This window comes from Natrix helvetica, assembly GCF_964273705.1.
Source record: "Natrix helvetica genome assembly, chromosome: 1".
NCBI classification, from domain to species: Eukaryota; Metazoa; Chordata; class Lepidosauria; order Squamata; family Natricidae; genus Natrix; species Natrix helvetica.
The window spans coordinates 197,162,676-197,175,023 of NC_138548.1; the positions used below are offsets into that span (position 1 = coordinate 197,162,676).

At 40.9% G+C, this 12,348-nt stretch overlaps 1 protein-coding gene across 7 annotated transcripts in view; it reads right to left on the reverse strand.

Moving 5' to 3' along the window:
- The window catches only part of L1CAM (L1 cell adhesion molecule), a 96,235-nt gene that overhangs the window by 30,929 nt on the left and 52,958 nt on the right, over positions 1 to 12,348 (reverse strand). For all 7 annotated transcript variants that reach the window (XM_081938908.1, XM_081938911.1, XM_081938910.1 and 4 more), the window contains 5 exons: positions 11,609 to 11,768; positions 11,392 to 11,516; positions 10,340 to 10,441; positions 8,981 to 9,178; positions 8,672 to 8,742 (listed from right to left, as the gene is read on the reverse strand). In XM_081938908.1, coding sequence (XP_081795034.1) covers positions 8,672 to 8,742; positions 8,981 to 9,178; positions 10,340 to 10,441; positions 11,392 to 11,516; positions 11,609 to 11,768 — 656 coding nt within the window. The remainder of the gene's footprint in view (positions 1 to 8,671; positions 8,743 to 8,980; positions 9,179 to 10,339; positions 10,442 to 11,391; positions 11,517 to 11,608; positions 11,769 to 12,348) is intronic.

The following is a 12,348-nucleotide window of genomic DNA, read 5'->3' on the forward strand; positions in this document are numbered from 1 at the left end:
CCATTCTGGTATGGTGCTCCGGAGGGCCCACCTGGCCGGCCGCCGTCCTTACCTATTTGAGCTCTTCGGGGCTTCCAGCATGCACACGGAGTGTATGACGCCGAGCAGCTGGAGCGTCACGGAGGCATTGCGGAGCGTCGCAATGGTAAAAATGCATGTGCGCGCTGCGCACGTTCATGTGGAGGATGCCGGGCCCCGTTGCACTGTACCAGTTGCAACGAGATCCGGAACCCGCCACTGGGCGGAAGGGGATGAGCCTGCCAAAGATTTTCACACTTGTTGTTTTTAAACTGTACTCTCATTGTCTGTACATTAAATCCATCAATTAGGGATGTACATCTGGTGAGAATACTAAAAAGAGCCTTCTTGGTGGTGGGCCCTTCTTTATAGAACATAATTCTCCAAGAGATACACTTGACTCCCACCCTGTTGTCTTTCCAAAAGGCCCTTTAAAAACTTTTGCCAGTGGATCTGGGGACCATGAATGGAGATAGAGCCAATCAAGAGGCTCATTTGATTGGGGAGAACCTGGAAGCGTCGCAACGAGACTGGTTGGAAAAATAGTGGGCTCTAATAAGCACTGCAAAAATCCAACCAGACAAACTGCTGTCAGGGCGGTCTTTGGACTGGAACTGTCTTGGAGGGATGGGGAAAAAGAAGAGGTGTCTCAGACAACCAAGAGGAAACGGCAATTCCTCAGTAAGTTGGAGAAAAGCTCTTCAAACTGAAAGTGGGGGCAGTGGCCATGTTCAAATGACCACAATAAAGCTGGGGCAACCGGACTAAGCTTTTTGTGCAGGAGTGGTGTTGGAACGAAGTGTTGGAACCGGGTGAGTGATTGGCCAACTCACAGGTAAAAAGAAACCCTAATTTTGAACCTTAAAAGGGTCCCGGAGCGGAATCAGCGGCTAATTGGCATTTGGGGAATTCTATGGAGGAAAAAGGAAACAGTGGAGGTTAAAGTGCTAAAGCCTTAGAAGATACTTGTTTTTACATTTGGAGTTGAACATACTAAAAATAATAAAAGGAAAGAACCCAGGGAGGAGGGGGAGTTCTTTTTCTCCTTTTTCTATTTTTTATGGAATTAAAGTGATTTTTGACAGTTTTTGACAGTCAGCTGTTGGGAGTGTATTGTGGATTGGAGAGAGCCATCTACTGGTGAGATGAGAATACTACAACACTTAGTGAAAAAAAAAGTGAGCGTGCAGCTGTGAAATTTGACCTTGGCTACAGGAGATACTTTGTAACTGTGAGAACTTTTAAGGAGTGCTTGTTTTTGCAACATTGTTTCATTTTGACTGTCTATAGCTGTGGAAGAAAATAAATTTTAACTTGGATTGGACTGGACTAACATTAGAATTGGATATTAGAATTTGGAAATAAAAGGGGGGAAAGAATTACATGGACTTTAAGCTTTAATTAAATGTGATATAACCCAAAAACTTTAGAAAATTGTTAAATTAGTTAAACTTGTATTATGGAGCTTTGGACGTATGATGAACTATTTGAGATGCTAAAAAATGCACATGAAACTTCAAGTTGTAAAAAAAAAGTCAGAAAACCAGATGGAGCATACAGACCAGGAAATAGGAGAAGAGGGGGCAAATGAAGCACAAGAAGATAATAGGGAAGAAAAAGGAACTGAAAATAAAAACAGTTAGTTGATTTCACTAGGATTTACAGTGATAAAAAGTAGACAAAGAAGAATGTCCCCCGAAAAAGAAACAACCAAACAGCAAAGAAGGGAAGTGACTAGGAAAAACCCTGGGGAAAGCTACTAGAATAATAAAACTAAAAGTGAGAAAAAAGATTTTGAAGAAGGTTTAAGGTTAAGGTTTATTTAATTTATAGACCGCCCCCTCTCCCCGTAGGGACTCGGGGCGGTGTACAGACCATTCATAATCAAAACAACAGAAAATAACATAAGGCAAAGAACAAAAACAACACACACACACTGTCTGTATATAAAACCCCAAAACCAATTTAAATAATTAAAAACAATTTTAAAACACGTTTAAAACCCCAATATAAAATTTAAAAAGCCATCCAGGAAAGTAGTAATAGATGTTAAATACAGTTACGATTATAATTATAATTAGGCCAGACCAGCTACTCGAAACAGGTGGGTCTTGAGTTTCTTGCGGAAGGAGCGGAGATCAGAGGTGGTTCTAATATCGGGGGGGAGGTCGTTCCAGAGGGTTGGGCCCATCACAGAGAAGGCCCTACTCCTAGGCACCGCCCGCCCGCATTGTTTAGCGGAAGGTACCCGGAGGAGGCCCTCTCTGTGAGAGCGGATTGGTCGCAGGGATGTATGGGGTAGAATGCGATCCCGCAAATAACTAGGTCCCGAGCCATGGAGCGCTTTGAAGATGACGATCAACACCTTGAAACGCACCTGAAAGGCCACAGGTAGCCAGTGCAGCTCGCGCAGGAAAGGTGTTACATGGGAGTACCTAGTACTCCCCATAATAACCCGCACGGCTGCATTCTGGACCAGCTGCATTCTGGACCAGAAAAGATACAATAATCATAAAAAGAAGACAAAGAAGAAGAAGAAGCTAGGACAATGGGGGAAAAGAAGAAAATTAATAAGAAGTTGAATGTTTGAGAGCCCAAGAGAAAATGGTTAGAGGAGGAAGAAGGGAAAGAAGACATATATTAGTAGATTAAAGAGAATAGTATTAAGATTGTTAATGTTATGTATTTAATTAAGATATAAGGAAATTATAGTAATATTGTCAATTGTAGATAAATTAAATTAAATGCTCTTTAAAGCTGAATTTGAGGATATATATGCTTATAGTAAAATAGACCAACATATGAAATATGAAATGATAATTTGGTTTAACTTTGAAGCGGCAATTAGTGATATTGTTTATGTATTAAGATGAAAATAAGTATAAGATGTAAAATATGGAAATAATAATATGGCTGAAATTGGAAATAGAACTATGATGTAAAATGGATTATGTTTATGAGAGGATGTAAAAGGAAAGACCCAGAAAACACTTTGTTTATAAAATATGTCAACATTTGTAATAAAAAATAAAAACCTTGAAACAAACAAAAAGAGAGGCTGATTTGATTGTGTTGTTCATGTCATGGGGAGTGGAATGTGGGTTTTTTATGGGATTTTATTATATGGTGGATTTTTTTAAATTTTGTAAGCCACATGGAGTCATCTATGTATAAATTGGGCTGCTACATAAATGTGTTTAATAAATTAATAAGCAGGAAAGAATGGTGGTCTGCCACTTCCTTTCCAAATGTCAGCCTGAGCAGTTATGTCATGACCAATTGCTTGCCATGTGTTAGGGTTGTGGCCAGTGGTGGGTTTTAAATTTTTTTAGAACCTCTTCTGTAGGTGTGGCCTGCTTTGTGGGAGTGGCTTGCCAGCCATGTGACTGAGTGGGAGTGGCTTGGCAGTCATGTGACTGGGTGGGTGTGGCCAACTTGTAAAATGTGGTGAAACTCACTTAACAAGCAACCAAAATGTTGGCTCAGGAACTCTGGCATTGAAGTGTGCAAGTCTTAAAGCTGTCAAGTTACAAGACCCTTGCACCCCTAACTCTTTAGAGAAAAAAACCCCAGGGGTGTTCAAACTTGACAGCTTTAAGACTTGTGGACTTCAACTCCCAGAATTCCTCCTCTCGCTCTTCATCTTGATGATGTGCGGATGGGCGGGGGGAGGGAGCTGGAACCGGTTCTAAACAGCAATGTAGATTTGTGGAACCTCTTCTATAGAACTGGCAGGAACCCACCTATGTTCCCTCTAAGCTGCGCGGGTGCGCGGATGCGCAGGTGGCAACAAAACACAGCGCAGCAGTTTCCAACTGCCGCGCAGGGATCTTTAGCATGATGGACAAGCTGCAGGCGGCTAGGAGGCTTCTATCAGCTGGGCCGGGATATTAGAGTGCCTGGACACACCCAGAAGAAGGCGGGCCTTTGGCCAACAGAAATGTGGCTGCCTAGGGTTATGATTGGGCTCCCTCCGCCGGCGCGTGGTTGATTGACAGGGAGGCCATTCCCTCCTGGAGCAAAGTTAAGTTGAGGGGGGGGAGCAGCGGCAACAGCAAACTCTCCGTGGGACGTGCGGAGCATACTTCCGTCGCAGTTAGTCGCAGTTTGTTGGCTAAGTCCCTATGGCTGGGCTCCCCGCTGTTGGCTCCACTTCTGAGATGCGGGTGTGTGGGAGGTGCTGGCCACGCAAGCAAATGGAAGCCCACGCTGGGTGGGCACATGTCTGAATCCAGCCTCTGCATTCGGAGCATAGGGGCTCGAGGTTTTTTTCGCAGGAAGGGGGAGTCAGCTGGTGCTCCGTGGATTTTATTTGATTTTATTGCTCGAAAAGAAAAAGAAAACAGAGGCTTCTTGGTCCGCCTAGACCAGAAACTCAAAATCCGGAAAATTAACCTTGTTTAGGAAAGTTTTGCGCTGATGGAAAAATAGTGTTTTCCAGTGAAAGTTTTTCCTACTTTTCCTTGTTTGCTTTTTTGGCGTCTATTCCTTCTCTTTTCTTTCTTCCTTTTTTTCTTTCCTTTCTTCCTTCTTCCTTCCTTTCCTCTTTCTCTTTCTCTCTTTCTTTTTTTCTGCCTCTTTTTCTTATCCTCCCTCCCTCCTCTCACCTTTCTTTTTCTCTTTCTCCCCTTTCCTTTTTTGTCTCTCTGTCTCTCTCTGTGTGTGTGTGTGTTTGTGTGTGTGTGTGTCTCCCTTCCTTCCTTCCTCCCCCTCCCTCCTCTCCCCTCTTTGTTTGTTTCTTTATGTGCCCCAATTGCTAATCTACATCAATTGGTAATTTATTCATAACTTGCTAATATCACTGCAGACTTTTGGATAGTAAGGGGGAAAGCATAAAGCATATAAAGTAATTCATAGTATGGAAAATGTGGATAGAGGGAAGTTTTGATCCTTTTCCCATAGAAAGTCATCCATTGAACTTGAATACAAGTAGTCCTCAACTTACAACAGTTCACTTAATGACTAAAGTCACATCAGCACTGAAAAAAGTGACTTAGGGCTGTTCTTCACACTTATGATCATTGCAGCATCCCCATGGCCACATGATCAAAATTTGGATCTTTTGCAACTGCCTCATATTTATGATGGTTGCAGTGTCCTGGGGTCTCCTTTTGCAACCTTCTGCCAAGCAAAGTCAGTAGGAAAGTCAGATTGATTTAACAACCAGGTTACTGATTTAACCGCAGTGATTCACTTAACTGTATGTAGCAAGGAAGGTTGTAAAATGGGGCAAAACTCACTTAAGAAATGTCCCACAGCAATAGAAACTTTGGGCTCAATTAGGGTCATAGATTGAGGACTATCTGTATATAGGGAGATTTCTTTACTTAATGTATATTTACATGGTAGAATTGAGTTTCAAATAACACTGATTTCGTTGTTGTCTTGGGTGACATCTATGAAAAAAATTCAGATGCTCAGGCATGAAAATGTGCTGCTCAAACACTATACTTTTCCACTCACACTGAAAAAAAATTAGAGGGAACATTGGAACCCACCCCTGTTTCTGGCCATCCAAACGAGATGCATTACTTTTCCATCTCTTGCTACAACATGAGGTAAGCAGCAATGGCCAAATCTGGAAGGAAGGCACTGCTCAAGAAAAGATTGAGGAAACCATGCATTGGAAGAACCACATGTCTCCAAAACACCAGCAGGTGGAGGCACAAAGACAGACGAGATGGGGGCAAGAAAAAAAAAGGAAACATCTTATAATAGAGGTATGTTGCAGATTTTCCTCAGTGGTCATCTTTTTGTGCTTTCAGCTAATGGCTAAAGCAAAGTTAAAGTTTGTCTGTTAACAGTTCGCAAATGCAAATATCACTTATAAGCAAGGCTTACTTTTTGTCTTCTCCTTAGGAACAATCAAGCAAACAAAACCTTTTTTAAAGTACCAGTATTTTGCTCTTAATTCTACTGGGAGAATGCTGAAAATGAGGAATTTTTTTTTGGATTAAATACTTCTGTTCATTTCACCTTCTCCAAATAAGAGCACGATATGCTTAACACTTCTTGATTACAAAGCTAGTTTTATTATCCCAATTGTAGTCTGAGTCAAAGCGCTTCTGGGAATCCTGCTGGCGTTAACAAGGAAGGGGATTTCCATAACCAACGCCCCCTTTTCCATGAAGAGAAAGACATTGCTAATTCAGGAGACAAAAAGCAACTGGCATCTTTGAAATGTGTGGGATTTTACATGGCATCTTCCTTTAGGCGCTACAAATGAACCATGTGGAGCAACCAGTGCCAGCCCAGCTGTAGCAGGAATAGCAGCTGAATTTGGTAGACACCTCTCTGAAATGAAGCATCTGGCATCAGTTCCCTCCTGGGAATTCAGCCAAAATAACCTATCATTATGACAAGCGTGTCAATTCAGGGACAATTCTGGAAAAGAAGCACGCTGGTATGCTGCCACCTATTTCTGCTGGAACGCAAACAACATAGCAAAACCAAACAGAGTTAAGTGACTAAAATGGACAGTTGGGGTGTGGGGGCATACACTGCTTCAACACAAACATGACTTCCAGACCTTGCAACACACATGTTTTCTGTCACTTCCACACACGTGGCAAGTTGACCAATGGAACACATGGCAAGCTAAAGAAAGGAAGATTCACCATGTGAAGCCCGTATGATTTTGAACGGCACAGGAAGCTAGCAAAGTAATAGCAACTTAACATATTTACACATAAGCAACTTATCTGTATTGCTGTAAACTGCCTTAAGTGCTTACAGATGCCTAACAAAGTACATGTTTAATAATAAATAAATAAACAAACCACAAAAGGGAATGTGGACGTGATAAATATATAGCATCAAGAGCATGATGATACAGAATGATCTTTGCTTCCCATTTAAATTATTAAATGAATTAGGTACAAACAAATCACAATTTCTCAGGAGGAAATGCCAGAATCAAGATGCTTTTAAAAATCCCTTGTGTACTCATCCACTTGATCTCTGGGGGCGGGATATAAACAAAGACAGCTGAAATTTCTCATGAAGTGTGGTCATGTTTAGATAACTGTGTGAACTGAAAAGATTGAAGTACAGATATCACAGGAATGGAGATACACTTCCATCCCAAAGACCCATCAGAACATTGCAAAATTCAGATAGTTGAACAGGATGTGTGCATCTGGATTTGGAAAATGTCGATTGCCTTGAAGGCAGCAGTGGTGCCCTTCCTCCTGAAGAGACCATCCTTCAGTCCCATCATATGGGACAGTTTCAGTCCAATCTGCTCCAAGGATAGAATTGTTGTGGCCCGCCAGCTGCCAGCAGAGCTGGTGGCAGACTCAGGCGTTGAGGTTGGGGAGGAACTTGGGCCAGCTTTGGAGTCTGGGGAAGGCTCTGATGGATGCTCTGCGTCAGACGCAGAGATAGAGCCAGGGCCATCTGACATTTCCCAGCCACCAGATGGGCAGCTGCCTTTGGAGGTTGAGATTAGTGAGAGGAAAAAAAGCTGGGGCCTGTTCCAGATGCGCGTATGCGCAGAACTGTTAGAGAAGAGAACAACGGAGGACAAGGAGTCGACACAGGAAGCAAGGCACATGTGGACGCTGAATGGCCTCTTCCTGGATGGGGAATAAATAGAAGGCAAGGGGAGTGGTAGTCATAGGAGACAACAGTTCGGATTGCTGAAGATTTGGCTCATCGTGTTTCGTGCCTCAGAGACTGCTTGCCAGAACTTAATTTATAGCTTTGCCACTGGGAGCTCACGGCAAGGAACTGATAAGGTCTGTTACTGCAGTTAACACTTTGAAGGACTATTGCCTGGACTTTTCAGTGTGTGAATGTCATTAATTCACAGGAGATAAATAAAGAGGGAGTTTTCGTGACAAAGAGTTTGTTTCTTGTTTCTGCTAAGTCTGGGTCAGAACAAGAATAAAGAGGCTTGCAAAACCCAAATGTAGATCTCCAATCATGTACGACATATAACTTAATTGGGACCAGAATTTCCATTGCTAAGCAAGGCAGTTCTTAAGGGAGTCACCACCAATTTTAAAGCCTTTTTTTGCCACCTTATTGACTTAATAACTGCAGTTCTTAAGCAAATCATGTGATTGTTAAAAGAATCCAATTTGTCCCATTGACTCTGTTCTCGGACGTTGACTGGGAAGGTTGCAAATGGCTGCCAATCCTGAGATACTGCAACCCTCATAAATATATGCCAGTTGCCAAACAGTCAAATTATGATTGCCTGATTGTGGGGATGCTGTGATCATCGTAAGTGCAAGGACCAGTCATAAGTCACTTTTTTCAGTACCACTGTAATTTTGATTAAGACACTAAATGAAAGGTTTTAACTTGTGAACTACCCATATGTTACTTCCTTTGGGGATCTGTTTAAGCCTCCCATGTGCCTGACAACGTTAAGCCCATGGACTGTGTTCATGATGGTGAGCTATATTTGCACAGACATGCTCAAGGACCTTATACATTAAGACAAATCTTTCCATGAAAAATAAATCCATCAACCTTGAAAAATTACACAAAAATCAGAATGTCTTTTCAGTAAAAATTCAACAACTACAGCAACCACTCCTTGCACTACAACTGAGTCCTATAAATGATGCCAGGGGCACTGAATCTGTGGGTGAGGAGCACGAGAGATTGGGACCAATATCACTGAGGTAAAATAATATTTTACCGTCCAGGTGATGATCATATTCGTGGTTTCATTTCCTTCTCCTCTGACGTTAGTTGGGTTTCTCTCAGGTGCTGGAAAACAAAGAGACTAGAGTTATACTGGGATGTCTGTATATTTTGAATCAACCAAGGCCAAATATCCACTGTGTCTCCCAGACTGAAAATGCCTGTCCCAGAGGCATTAGGAGCCAATGTTTGTGGGGCAACACTATTTTGTGCATGGCATGGTTGGGTTAACTTTTATAAGGACCATTGCCCATAACAAGGGTCCATCCCTAGAGCCTTCTTCCGGCATCTTGAACTTTCTTACCTGCGGGATCAGTGGCATGACTGGCAGACTGGCTGCTTAATTCACTTTTCCCCTGGTCATTGCTGGCCTGCACGTAGAAGTTATAACTTCTGAATGGAGAGAGGTTAAGAATAGCCCAAGGCTGGTTTCCTGGGACCGTAGCTAACCATTCCTTTTCTGCTGGCCCAAATTTGGTTTCTTCACAAAACACATTATATTCTGTGATGGAGAAGGGAAACAGCATTTCAAGAGTTTGAATGATTAAAAAAAATCTTATTAAAATTGCTATCACCTTTCACTAGGCCCCTAAGGCTTTCCTAGTTTTGTGCTACAAAGCACATGTACATAGATGACGCTAATGTTTGGTTTGGTGTGATGTGCAAATCCAGACATTTGGGTTAATTCAGTACCTCGGTTGACTGAACAGTTTCTGTATTTCTACACACACACAGAAACCGAGAAGTTTTAAGATGGCATTTTCACCAATGTGTGAGTTATATCTAGCTTCAAAATTTAGGGATAACTCCAAGGAAGCACTGAATAGTCATTTTACACATCACACACAACTGCATCTTTTCAGTCTTTTTCTTTTCTTTTCTTTTCTTGTCCCCTACAATCATTAACATTTTATTGAGTTATAAAGTAATGTAAAATACAAAATACAAAGTAAATAGGGAAGCAATGGGGAAGGAGAGGTGAGGAGAGGTAATTTTAAAAAAGGAAAAGGAAGCATTGACTCCCGACTCTTACAGTAAAATAGGCATTAACATCAAATCACAACTTTTTGCATTTCCACAATAACATGAACAAGCCATCTCTATAAAGATCAGTCTAATCAGTAAAACCCAAAGTCAGAGTTTCATTCTTCCCCACATCAAGCACAAAGTTCAGAAGCAGTCTCCATGAGGAGACAAACGTACTTTTGTTTCAGTCAGTCTTTTTCATTTGATTGCTTTAAACGGTGAAAAGTCACAATATCAACAAAGAAATATAAAGTTGCTGCCTGGGGTGCTTTCTAGCCACAAATATGTTCTAAGTGCTGCTCTAAGAGAAAAATAGAAGCCAGGGAGGACCATGATCGACCTCTTGCTTTGCCCACCCAAACTGCTCCCAAGCAGAGGCATCCATGGGAGGGTTCAAATGAGAAGCGAGGGATGAAAGCAGTGTGGCAATGTCAGCTCTGCCCCCTTCTGTACGCGTGTCATGACCCCGCGCATGGATACAAAAGGAGCCAAGGTTGTGGGGCAACAGTGCTGCTTTTGTCATTTTGATGAAAGCAGCAAGCCTTGTGGATGCCTTTTCCAAGGGGAAAATCCACGCGTTCTGATTAATCAGAGGTCATTTCTCCCTAATGGCGAGATACTCGGCACGATTCCTTACCCTTTATTTCTCTGTTGTGGTTATCTCCAGGTGTCCATGTCAGCTTTACTTGATGATTCTGCTGCCTCTGGACCTCCAGATTTGACACTGGGTCAGGTATGCCTGAGAAAAAAAGACAGTAATGAGACGGGTGCTCATCTGTCTGTCCTCACTACCGAAGGAAAATTCCAAGATTTTTTTCCCCCATACAGCTTTTCCAAGCCTGTCCCACAATGTGAAATTTTGAATTCTTTTACTCCACCTTCAGGGACAGAATTACATTAATTATTACAAATTATATGCTGACAGAGTAAAGCTGATTGAATTTGTAGGCTTTAAAGTTATTGATTGATTAAATGTAATTAAAACTAGCTTGTTTAAACAGAGGCTTATTTCTGAAAATTCTGAACTTATCTGTCAGTTTTCTGTACATTTGTAGTTCAAAACCATTATTCATTGGGTTTCAGTCTGTATTTTTATAACACGCTAGAAACAAATTCACCTCATTAAAAACAGCCTGATGTCTGCTTTGTCTTATACACTGTGTTTTTATATGTAGATAAAACATAAATTATATTACATATGTAAGTAAATTACAGCATTTACATTTATACTTATATCATTTATAAATGTTATTTTACAAGTCGTTTGAACTGCGAGATGGTCAGCAAATAAATTCGATAAATAAATAAATTTTGTTATCAATATTTAGAATTCTCCACATTTCAGTTTTAAGAGTTAATCTTCTCCCACTAAAATTAATTAATTTACCAATCACAACATACCATCTTGAATAATTACTGTTATTTTTATTTATTGACAAGTTGCTTTGGTTCAACTATGTTTTTATTGTAAAAGTGCTGTACTATAGATGGCTTTGCCAGAAATATACATGGACCAAATTGCAAAAACAGATACCCAGCAAAAACCTAGTACTTTAAAAAATAATAATAATACCAATTTTGTAACCATGAGGCAGGAATATTACTGCTTCCCTTTGAGATTTTCTGGTCTGAAGTTTAACATCAAGAGAGAAACAATCCAGATCTAATTTTTCTTTTTTTGATACTTGCCATACACCAAAAGATTGGCACTTTTTTCTACTGAGTCAAGGGTGGTCCAGGCCAGGCAGCTGTATGTTCCTTGATCAGAGAAGTCCAACTTGGTGATGGTCAGAGACATGTCACGAATGATGTATCTAGGGAAAGACCAACATTCAGAGTAAAGTTAATGCAAATATCCTTCGAACCCTAAGCTTTTATTCAACATGATTGTACGCTTTGAACTTACTTGTTATCGTCATCTGATTCTTTAATATCTTCTCCATCTAGGCGCCATTGGATACCACGCTTTGGAATACTCTCATCAAACAGTACCTTGCAGTAGAAGGTCCCATTCTCACCTTGCTTCTTTTCCATGTTGATAGGTCCCTCTTCGATCTGTGTTGCTCCTGGAGTAGGGATGGAATACTGTATTGTAGCCTCTCTACCATGAACTCTTAGTGTGGGCATCTATCGTCCTCTCATACATATATCCCATGTGACTTGTTTTTTTTTAAATCATTCTTCAGCATGGCTCAAATGTGTCCTAATACAACTATGACTGGCTCAATACATTTCCCAGTTTGAAAATCTCAGTAGCAGTCCCTCATTTTCACCTTAAGGAAGTAAAATATGATTCCTTCCATTGAAAATTGTCCTACGCTTTTCACAGAGACTGAACCACAAACAAGACAACATTTCAGGCTAGCAAGTGCCTTGAAAGAACCAGAAAAAAAAACAAATTTCAACCAATGGTTTAGTGCTACTCTTTTATTAAGTTCACATAAAGCTTAATTATGCTTTACTCAATTGAGCTAATTTTGGGTTTGCACAATGCATTGAACTATAAAGGGTCCATGTGGGCTGAATTCACAAAATTTGGTAGGCTGAAATGTTGTTAGTTGCTGATCTATGGTTCAGTGTATTGTGTAAACAAATCATTTCACATTTGATAGCATTGCAGTTCTCTAAAACATCCATTACATTTGC